At 33.8% G+C, this 12,074-nt stretch overlaps 1 protein-coding gene across 10 annotated transcripts in view; it reads right to left on the bottom strand.

Annotated features, from left to right (window-relative positions):
• kst (spectrin beta chain, non-erythrocytic 5 kst) overlaps positions 1 to 12,074 on the bottom strand; it is a 446,615-nt gene that overhangs the window by 56,031 nt on the left and 378,510 nt on the right. For all 10 annotated transcript variants that reach the window (XM_081759067.1, XM_081759061.1, XM_081759058.1 and 7 more), the window contains 9 exons: positions 9,986 to 10,217; positions 9,259 to 9,432; positions 7,498 to 7,698; positions 7,052 to 7,204; positions 5,541 to 5,831; positions 4,058 to 4,220; positions 2,559 to 2,746; positions 1,111 to 1,313; positions 303 to 531 (listed from right to left, as the gene is read on the bottom strand). In XM_081759067.1, the coding sequence (XP_081615193.1) occupies positions 303 to 531; positions 1,111 to 1,313; positions 2,559 to 2,746; positions 4,058 to 4,220; positions 5,541 to 5,831; positions 7,052 to 7,204; positions 7,498 to 7,698; positions 9,259 to 9,432; positions 9,986 to 10,217 (1,834 nt within the window). The remainder of the gene's footprint in view (positions 1 to 302; positions 532 to 1,110; positions 1,314 to 2,558; positions 2,747 to 4,057; positions 4,221 to 5,540; positions 5,832 to 7,051; positions 7,205 to 7,497; positions 7,699 to 9,258; positions 9,433 to 9,985; positions 10,218 to 12,074) is intronic.

The raw sequence follows: 12,074 nt of genomic DNA, 5'->3' as shown, positions 1-12,074 counted from the left end.
TACAAAACCTTCTGCCGTCCAAAGGCAAAAGATCGTATCTGCACATGTGGCCAAAACTGAGTTATTAACAGCAGCCAATTAATATGACCATGGGGTATTAACTGACCAAAGCAGAAAAACGTACCTATAATACTGTCAACTCGTGTAAGATTTGCCATATCAATAAGGCTGCCGCTTTCAGTTACACAAAAAATCGTGATTATCTCAAAACCAGAAAACCAGTTTTTCAGCAAACGAGGTCTATTACCTTTAAACACAGCGTTGAATTCTGTAAAGGCTCTCCAAATAAACTATTATCTTACCTTTAGTTTTCCTTCAATTGCAGTCATGTCTCTTTCCAAGGCATCCTGCTTCCTTTGCAAAGCTTCCACTGCAGTGAGATCTTTACCTGCATCATCCACTGACATGGCTAGAGCCTTCTCCGTGACGCGAGAATTGGTGTCATCAACATCTCGATTGAAGCCATGAATTTCAAGGGCTCCGCTCAAGTGTTCTCTATATTCTCCTAATGCTCCTTGCAAGGCTTTCCACCTGAAACAAGTTTAGTGAATGGATAAGTTCTATGCATAGTGCAAGTGGAATGTTTATCGCCAGAATTACTGAACGAAAATCTTATAATTAACACACTGTTTTCAATCAAATATATATATAAACTATCATGTGATTCAGTCGAATGCAAATTGGTAACATCTGTCTAAATGTGAAACAGATTCCCATATTATTGAAGTTTATTCTGCTAAAAATCTTAGAATACATTATATTGGAGTACTTACATATTTCGAGTGCACTGATTTAATTTATAGTCACTAGATGTCAAAATTTTATTTTAGTAACTAAACCACTTCAGTTTTATCCTGATCCTTACAACTTCCTTTTCAACGCCATTTTTCCAATTACATTTTCCTTCTTTCTTCTTTTCGGATTTGATTAGATTGATTTCATTTTAACGTTGCTTTTAAGCACCGAGGTCATATAAAAAATTTAGAATTTATTAAATGTTTATTGGAGTTATGAAGAGTAATATTTTCTAAATGTTGTGAAAACTCTTTTTAAATAAGGTAACTTTTTTAAAATGTTTATTATAGCATACAAGATGAAACAGTTGCTTACTTGTTATTGAGTTCTTCTCTTCGCTGCTGAACTATCCTTGTATCACTACGACCTTGCCTTATTAACTTGTCAGCTAGTGCATTTATTGACTTCATTCTTGAATCATCTACCCGCATATCAGAGTCTACGTCGTCAAGCTTCCTCTGAAGAGCTAAACAATGTTCATAGTCCTTCCCCATGTCTCCTGCCTGAACCATCATCTCCTACGAGAGAAACAATTATTTAAGGACACGAAATTTTATGTACACACAAAACAATTAAAGAAAAATGTATGGCTCTAAGTTCATTTTAGTACAAATTTAGAACTACATGAAAAGAAATAACTTGATGTGTATATATAGCGAGTGCCATACGTCAAGTTTATATAATTGTAAAAATCTTTTTCGGGTTTTACACAATTCTTTTGGTACGAAATACAATGGCTGAGAAACACATTCCTCATAATACCTGTTTCCTTCCTCTTTGATATTTTCCCACCTATTATTTAATCACTATCATCATTCATTTGTCTTTATCATAGTCTCTTTTAGCTTAAAAGACAAACATATGACGTTAAATTGACGATTGAAATTTCTTTCTGTGTACGATGCATGATGAAAATAAAAGTCACGTTAAATAGAATAAACTTTCTTATCGATTATACACCAGCACTGTTCTCTTCACAGATAAAACAATGATCTCCATAAATCTAAATTGCTAAAAAAAATCTAAACATAAAAAGATACAATTCATTGTTTAGAGAAAAATAAAGAAATTATTTAAAACAAAAATTGTTAACGACGTGCCCTTAGGTAAACCTGACTGAAAGCTATATCACGCAACGGTTGCATGCATATATATATATGAACTATCATTTTACTTATTGAAATTCTGATTTATGAAAATATCTTACACTTGCACGCTTTTTCGACTCTCCCCTGGAGCCTTGTTTACAGAGGATAACAAGAATTTTAGGAATGATAAAAAAAATGCATTAAAAAATTGCTATATTGGCCAATAATTAGTTTTTGGATCAGGGGCCACAACATTTTTGAACCGCCCCTAAATCGAGTTTTCATATTTCTTACAGAATAAGCACATCATACTGAGTTAAGTGATAGTGTGGGTTTGGCTATACTATATGTAGTTCTCCATATGTAAGGCCTACAAGAAATTTTTTACCTGAAATATATTGAATCTTTTGATCCAAAAATAGGAGAACAAATTAACATCAAGAAATTAAAAAGAATAGTTCACCAGAATAGAGGAGTACAAGAAACATCTTGTCTATAGCTGTCGGTCACATATCAAATTGTAGTGCAGCACGAGTACAAGTGTAAGTTATTTTCAAGAATCTAAACTTCAAACAAGTAATACGAGTGTTAAGATTCCTGAGTGTATTGAATTTAATGTCTGAAGTCGACACATACTAGTTTAGTAATTATACTATACTTGGTTAATTCACTCACCTTATCCCTAATCCAAGCCTCAATTTTTTCAACTTGATTATTGAACTCTAATATATCCTGTGCTTCCTCAAGTCCACGGCCTCTGTTAGCTGATTCCATAAGCAGACTTCTCCATTCATTTAACAAATGATCCAACTGAGATTTGATCTCACGCGAAGCCTTATGCCTTTTAGCAAGCAGAGTTTCTCCTGAAAATATTACACATCTTAAATAAAATGCTAATTTAGTTCGTTAATATTATTAATGAAAACAAAGCAAACAGAATTATAAGGTGCAAATCAGAACTTACCTCAATGAATAATTGAACACAATTTCAATTAAATTTGTTCAGAGGTTCAAATTAATAGTCACAAAACCTCAAAGACAACCAAACTGCACATGATTTGTAAATTTAAATAACTGCAACAGTACAAGAAATAGATCTTTTACTCTCACACATTTACATTTCATTGACAACATTAGAGAGATAGACAACTTTTCAATTTGGTATATAGCTAAATCAATTCCTTCGCATTATTTCTGGACTTTGAAATCGAAGTTTATTACCTCCCAGGTGTCGTACAAAAATATATAAATACTTGCCGAGCAGAGATTCACTCATGCTAGGAATTTCCAAACTTACAGTAATTACGTGAAACAGGTAAAAAGTGAAGATACTGAACCGGACTCGTCTTGCACTAACATGGAAAATTTTGATGTGTTTTCTTCTGCTTTTTAACATTACGAGACTCCGTCCGAACAGTATAGCTACGTCATGAGTATTCGATCTAGTAGTGATAAAACCTTAAATTATATTATGCAATATAACAAGTAAATCCATAGCTAGGGTTCATATATTAAAAACTTTCGATTTGAATGATACAAGACACTTTTCCACCACAATTACATGGTATAATATTGTATTTAATCCTTAGATTTTCTGTGACAACAACACATTCTTTTCGACATTTTGAAGGCACGTACTGAAACTAACTAATGATTTTCCCTAGGTTGCCGGATACGAACATTTTATGTAGAAGATAAAATCTAGAAGTTCTTGCCGTAAGGTTTAAATTGATGGTTTGAGATAGGTTCTCAAATTTTCCAGAACAACAATTTTCAACAATTACTATGTAAAAATTCGAACTTTACAATCAGTGTTGGTGTTGATGTCTTAGAGCAGATCGATGTTATACGTGCAAAATCAGGAAGCTCGTCGTCACTGAACATAGAGGTAGGATATTGTTTAGACATTTCTTACGGTTAATAAACAAATTTCATTCAACTAAACTGAACGATGTTTATTTGCAACTCTCCTTTCAAAATTCGTAACATATTTGGACATGATTAGGGCTAATAATAATTTAATAAATCCTGAAAACTGTTATGAATACACAACTTAGGAAACAAGTACGAATTTCGTGTTTTAAAAATTAAAGGTTATTTTAATTATTCTACACATGAACACACAATGCAGGAATACTTGATCTTATTATAACAATCATCAAAGGATTACACACCTTTCTCTTTAACGACTTGTATGCGACTTTCATTGGCAGTGAGTTCCGCTTGGAATGCTTGATGCTTTTGTAGTTTCTTGATTTTATCTTCTAAACTCGTTACCTCGACTTTGTTCGCTTCAGCTTCTAGTTTCTTCTTCTTCTCATCAATCCAAGATTCAGCCTGTTGGAACAAATTGAATACCATTGTTTAGTTTTCATCACTTCTTATCATACTGTATGAAACAAAATATGACTACTAGATACAGACACAACGTAAGTCTCAATTCTCAATCTCAATTAGAATTTTTACTTGACAATCGATACGTCCGTGTTCGTATCATTTTGATCCCCCACGACAGTTTGAAGTTTTTTTGAAGTACTATTATATGAATGCAGAGATGGTGTCTATAATATATAGGCTCTGTCGACTTTTTCCCTAAAAGCAAAGGTTCCTCTCTCCTCTCAGGACAGGCCATGAAGGCCCCAAGAGAGGTAAATGCTGCACATTTTGATTGACTGTGACGCTCATTGATGTGACGTAGTCAACGTATGTTCCAGCCTTTTACTTCTCCAGGGTGAACCTCAAAGCCGGGTTGGAACGAGGGTAGAACGAGAACAATTTCCTATCCCACCAGGAATCGATTTCGAGCAGCCCAATTGACAGGTAGATGCGTTACCGACTACCTACTGCGGCTCTTCTTTTCTAGGCACATTGTTACTAATTTTCAGTATGAAATGGCTTCACAGTATACGTGGTTATTTTAAATAAACTTGAAATAAAACATCTTCACAACTACACAGAATACGCTGAAACTTAAATCACCTCTTTCAGTTGTTGTTGTTGTTTTTTTTTTAAATCATATATTTTATATATATATATATATATATTTTGGCTCATTGAACAATGTGTCTGAGATACGTGAAATGGAATACTGATTCCCAGATACTATATGGATGGAGGCGAAGAAAAGCTACTTCTGTGAAGAAGTAACGATTGTTTGTCTTTTTCTAGACAGAATACAAGGGCAATGCGACCTGGTGTGCTGACCATCACCCACCACACGCCGTCTGGACGGACATAACCTTTCAGAGGGCTGCACCGCTACAGAGCTTTAATTTTAGTTTAGGTAACAATGTACACCCGATGGTATTCCCATAATGTAGCTTGTTAATATCTTTTACATGGACTGACTTATTAAATTATAGCGCTTCCTGTTTGAAAGACTATCATTATACTTTTTTGAGTTGCCACAATACATATTCAAAATTTGATTATTTACATACTAGCACTAGGAGCTGATTATGAGATAAACAATTGTTTCATTATCCTAATGTAATCCATTTGAAAAGCTATCATATCAATAAACTAAGAAGGTACTAACAGAAGAGCAGGGTAAGTACTTTTTAAGTTTGTTTAAGTGTTGCACTAATGTAAATGTAAATCAAAAGTAACAAACTTGCAAACACTATATGCAATAAATACTATGTTGTTTAATCTTACCTCTGACACATCACGCACAAACTGAGCATGTAATAGGGTATCAGCAAGTCGCTGTTTCCTTATATTACAAAGATCTTTTACTTTAGCTCTTCTCTGAAGGACTTCATCTAACCGTCGAAGGATATTCTCACTATCAAAGTGGTTTTGATGGACCAATTTGGCTCCATGATCCTGAAGAGCTATCACTTTCTCATCTTGTGTGGCCATAAGCTTTTCAAATGCTTCGTGTTTCTTTACTTGCGCATCTACTTCGTCCACTGTTATTCCAAAATCTGTGTTGTTCAAAGCAATCTATAAAAAAGAACATTACATGCTTGATATTGTTTCTTGGATCTACCTAAATGAAGAGAACTGATTATCTTTATAACTTCGATTCATTTCCTTGAATTGTCAAGTGTTCTAAAAATCTTTGAACAAGATATTTTGATATTATTATAGTTTTATAATTGAGTAGCATATATAAACGAGAAGAGTTTGAGGCTTCTAATACTACAATGTACGTTCTCTTCAAATAACGAAATTTAACTTCACCTGGATTGAAAGTAAAATTGACTGATACATAGCATTACGACAATCAAGCGACTATGGTATTTTTTTTAAAAATATAAATAAAAAAAATAATAATTAACAAAAAATTGGTTACTTTTACAAATATATCTTTCTGTGGGATAACTAAAATTTCTCCAGACGTATTAGAACAACAAGCTAGTTCCGTCTTCAGTGGTAAGAATACAAGGATAAAAACGGATAAGATAAATATACTATGAGAATATGAAGACATACCACGAAATACGTTGTAATGTAAAAATAGGTACTAAAAAGACCAAGCAGGGCACAATGGAAGAAAGAAAGAGTTGAGTTTAAAGGAAATGTGGTGTGTATGCCACGTCACTGTTGCCAGAATCAGATTTAAAGCCGGTTTACATTTATGAATAAAGAATGATTCTTTAAACTTTTTTTGTATTGTTTTGTTTTTTCTGACCCTATTCCATTAATCTGTTTTATATCATGTGTATGTTGCTTTAGGTGAAGTGACAATTCCGACATACCCTCTTCTTGTGACTGTTTTGATTGTCTAATGTGTTCTTTAATTTGGATGTTAATATTGGCTTGGTTTGACTTTATAAATTATGAAGAAATACATCTACATTAAGCACAATAAATACCTGACTTTACTGAAGTTACTTTATTGATCCATTAAAGAAGTCAGGAGAATATTTAGTTATCCCATGGGAGGAGATATATATATATATAACTTAATTGTTTGTTAATTTGAATCATCCTCTCATGGGCCTACATAATTTTAAAAAAATAATCGTACTTCCAAAATGTGTATACTCTCAGTGCTCCCACAAAAAGTTTAGAAACTGAAAACTAAAGAATGGTATTGTTATTAGTGATTATACGCTTGTGTAATTGAACTAGCATATGACATATTCTAGAATATGCATTATCTGTCCTGTGAATGCATGTTCTCCAGATAAATGAAGTACAGAGAAGATAAGACTTACCTCTTGAGAACTACTAAGTGTGTCTATTTGCTTCGCATCTCTTAAGAAGAAGTGTAAGTCAATTAACTGATCCAGATGCACTTTTTTGTGTTGCCACGCTGCGTGAAGTTTCTGTCGTTCTTCTAATAACTGGTTATATTTTTCTTCAATTTCCTATTAGCAAGAAACAATATACATATCAAAACAAAATTTTAACAGTGAATGCTTATCTTCAAAGGAACAGAGTTCATAAAACATGTTCTCATTTAAATAAAATTTCTCCAATATGCACAACATTTGTTCCTATACGTAGATCTACCAAGTTCCATTAGTTTTTTAACAGTTCTATTTATCACTTTACTTATTTATTTTTGAGACCTAAAAAAATTTGTTGAATTTATAAAATGTTACTCAACACTATTTAAGAATGATACAAATACTTATTACTGATTAAAAAAAAAATGTACCTGTTCTGCGTAATGACCAGAGTGAACCATTGTCTTTCCTAACTGTACTACTTGTTGGAAATTTTCTTCCCTTGCTTCGATTTCCGCCTTAACTGCTTCATGTTCAGCTTTCAATGTCTGGGCACTGGCGGCATCCCTTACTCTCTCTTCTGTCATCATTGTCGCTCTTAGTCCACTAGCCCAGTTAATTAAGTCTCGTGACTGTAAACGAAAACAATAATACCTATAGTAAATCATACTTAACACATATTAAGTTGATAATCAGCAGAGTTGGAAAACGTATCTTCTTATATTTTATTTATGAATATAGTTTCGAAAATCAAAGAATATTTTTAGTTAAAGATGGTTAAATGAGAAATATAAACCTTACTGTTTCCTATCCAACTATGTTCTAAATGTACGGCTTACGAAATGAGAGGGCCCATCGCTGGTAAAACAAATTTAGTTACTGTACCCTGTTTTGTACCAATCCAATCCAATTAGTATTGTTATAACCAACCTCCCAAGATCTAACTATCTATTTTCTTTCCTTTGCTTATTCAAAAATTCTTTTTGTAGAAGTTTTACAACTAGAATTATATACACCTTTCTATTCGAGCAATGTCTTACTCATCTTGAGATATTAATTTTATTACTGTATTTCGCTATTTATTAAAGTCGCAGATTTAGCTGTTAAATCACTACGCTGGGAATGAACAAAGAAAAACGGGAACTTCGGAAGGAAGTTAGCAAGGACTTGTTCCAAGCATTCCTGGTAAATCTGAGGGAAAAGTCCGCAGAAACAGTACTGTCAGGATGGTTGGTCGTAAGATTCGACTCCAGGATCTTCTAATAATACGACAACTATTTACAGATTCTCACTGGGTTAAATTCACGGCAGCTTAGAACAAAATTCAATGGTATTAACTATGGCGGAAATATGCGTTATATAAATTTTGTCATTTCCTCTTAAAAAAAAAACATACATTATGTTACAACCAGTCTATAAACTCTTACAAAGAATTGTAACCATACATTAGCTTTAATTTTACACACATAAAATTTACTACGTATGTGAAAGTTACAAGCAGAAGGTATTTTTAAATATGAATTTATTATTGCTTCTATTAAATATCAAATCTAATATCCTTTTCAAATTCAATAGTGAATTTGATTTTTTGGGTGTATCAAGTTAAGTTCCAAAAGATGATTGCAATTGTTCATCAGTTTTGTATATTATGATGGTATCGTGTTACATGTTACGGGAGGATTCAAAATTAATTTCATTAATGTTTCCTTCTTTATCTTAATTTTATCACATCGGCTGAAAAAGCTACTATTTGATATAAGACGTAGAGAAGAGAGAATTACAGACAAGATTCTAACTCGTCATTGGCAATTTTGTAATTACACATAATTACAAGTGCCGTCGGCATAAAATTAAATAAATAAATAAATAGAATTTAAGAATTTAACTAAAACACACAATTGTTTAAAATCTGACATAAGCAATATGTTTATTACTATGAATAAAAATGATAAAAAGAAAAATGAGAAAAAGAGGAAAGGCTATTACTCACCGCAAAAAATATGTAGCAGAATTTCCTTCTACGTGCAACATTCTCTTTTCCTCATTGAATATAATCACCGCTCGCAATAGTGTGACAGAAAGAAAAATATTTTCAAACTCAAGAAATCTGTGAATCTTTGATTTCAAAAAATTGGACATAAGATCACAGATTCAGAATAAAATTACTAATATCTGTTTGTAAATATTCTCACCTGCGTTAAGAAACGCTGTAAATCACAGCTGGCCTGCAGTTCTTCCCTTCTCTGAACAGATCGTTCTTGCAAAGCATTCCAATTATTAACAACTATTTGCTGCTGTTCCTCAATGTGTTTTGCATTGCTGCCAGGATACATAGCTTGCAATCTTGCAGCATCTTCCACCAATACCTGAAAGAAATTGTACTTAATAGGAAGCAAGGATAAGGAAATTGTAACTATATTAAATTATTGTAACCATTAATGTAACTATTTTGTAACTATATTAAAAGAATCGTTGAAATTCATTCGATTATATTTTAATATTTTAAGATTAACTATGTAAAAAGAAACTTTTACTATTTTTACTTGATTTCGATTTTGTAAGAGCTCTTGAATACGTTGCTGTTATGATTCACTTTAATGTATTTAAATACATCTTACGCGCTGTACGGTTTTTTTTTTTTTTTTTTTTTTTTTTTTTTTTTTTTTTTTTTTTTTAAACAGTATCTGGTATCACAACAACAGATTAGTAGTATATATAGAGTATATATTAATTAACTTTAAAACTTGTTAAAACAACACGAAATTCCATCTAATCTTATAATTTTTACATTTGAGCGTGAGAGTATTCACAAACTTTTTCCTTGGTTTGTTTTTGCTGAAAGATTCTTGGATCTAAATATGTATAGAACACAATACCCAAAACAATATTAACATAGTGTATAATAGTCAATCATCTTACTTGTAATTGAGCTTCCAATGCTACAAGATCATTTTCAAATCCTTCGTGACGTCTGATTAATGCCAAAACTGAATTTAAATCTTTTCCGAGGTCGTCCGGAAGAGCAGCTGATTTTTCTTGAATTCTTGATAAAGCTTCGGCTACATCTCGGTGGAAACGATGAATTTCTCCAGCTGCCTGAAGGCGCTGTTCTCTGTTTTCAATAAGATCTAATAAGTGGCTCCATGATTGCCTACAGAAAAGGTACGTAAAATATAAACAGTAAGTGTGTAAAAAAGAAATGAATACAAAGTAGTATCGCAACTTACTTCATTATTCATTTTTATTATGTTCAAAGAATGACAGCCATCTATTCAACGCTTGGGTATCTATTCACAAACGTACTACATAAAATCATACACAAGTGCAAGAAGCCAGTAAAGGTGCAACATACAAGAAAACAGAAATTCGAAATACTAGGGTTCCCCCAATATACGTAACTTACTAAGCATGGGTATGGAAAGTTTGACTTCAGAGATACTGTATTACTAGACTACTAGTATTACGATTGTTCGAGAACTACGTAAATAACTCCTACTAGTCGTTCCAAGGCAATCAAAACAAATTCCCCTCCTTCCTCTCTCTTTGCCATTGCAAAAAGAGGAAGGCAAGTCGCTAACCTTGTCAAGACGGAAAACTTTTCACAAGATATAGTATCACGTAAAATCGAAATTCCATCCTAAATTGCTCGCGTTTGATGTTCCTGAGAATGTATTGCTGTGCTTGGCCTCTATCCACCCCCTAAAACTAACATGCTTAATTTTAGTCTTTAAAAAGAACACTGATTATTACTTATGTATTAAAGATAAGATTATACTTGTATTTTTGAACTGAATTTCTAGAAATAAGAACTCATTCGTTAGTTAATTTCAATAATTATTACATTTAAGAGTAGGTGAAAGCTGTACGGAACATCATTTCTTGCCGAGATTCCAGCTTTTTAAAAAGTTAATTTTTATTTGATTCGATTATTCAAAACAAACTATTGAAGTATGAAACATATCGTATGAATTTAGCATGTGTAAATATTAACAGATGAAAAGAAAATATACACGAAGAAATTCCGAATACACGAATGTCCACTTGGGGAGGCCATATAGCCAGGATGGAAGAAAGTAGGAACGCATTCAAAATCTTAACTGGAAGACCAACCGGAAAACCATTAGGAAGACCTAGCGCAGATGGGGGGACAATATTAAGATAGATCTCGCAGAAATAGGAATACAAAGTATAAACTGAATCCAGTTGAATCCACTAAGGATAGAAATCAGTGAGAACTTTTGTGAACGCGGCATTGAACCTCCGGGTTCCAGAGGCCATAGAGTTAGTTAGTTATGTGTAATATTATATATAAGGAGCATTCATTTATTTCGTAGTCACCCTGTACAAGTATGGGAAATTGTTCACCAACCTTAAAAGTAATCACCTCTGGCGGCGACGCACTTTGTCCACTGTGACACGAGCGGCTGGATGCCTTTCTGGTAGAAGGCCTTGGACTGCTGGCGAAGCCACGACGTCAGTTCCTGTATGATGTCATCGTCCAAATGGAAACGGTGTCCACATAGAGCTTTTTTCAGTTCCCCAAACAGGTAAAAATCGCAAGGGGAGAGGTCAGGGCTGAAGGACGGGGGACGGAGAACCTCCCACTCAAACTTCATCAAAGTCCCCTGCGTTACGTTGGCCGTATGCGGCCGCGCATTGTCATGAAGCAAAATCACACCCGCTGACAGTTTCCCTGGGCATTTGGACTTGATGGACTTGCGGAGATTGTGCAACGTCTCTCCGTATCGGGCGGCGTTTACTGTCTGTTCGTGCTCCAAAGATTCCGTGTGCAATAGTCCTCGAATATCGAAGAACAGGGAGGCCATGATCTTTTTCGCTGAGGTTCGAATCGATTTGGACTTCTTAGGAGGGGGAGAAGTGGGGTGACGCCACTGCGAACGTTGGCGTTTGCTTTCCGGGTCGTAATGATGGCACCACGCTTCGTCCCCTGTGATGATTTTCTCCAGGAATGCCTCACTCTCAGCTTTGAATCTGTCGAGGTGCAACT

The sequence above is a fragment of the Thermobia domestica genome, chromosome 5 (genome assembly GCF_964235325.1).
Source record: "Thermobia domestica chromosome 5, izTheDome1.hap1.1, whole genome shotgun sequence".
In the NCBI taxonomy this organism is placed as follows: domain Eukaryota; kingdom Metazoa; phylum Arthropoda; class Insecta; order Zygentoma; family Lepismatidae; genus Thermobia; species Thermobia domestica.
The sequence above is the reverse complement of the archived record's forward strand: the minus strand, read 5'-3'. Positions and strand labels throughout refer to the sequence as shown.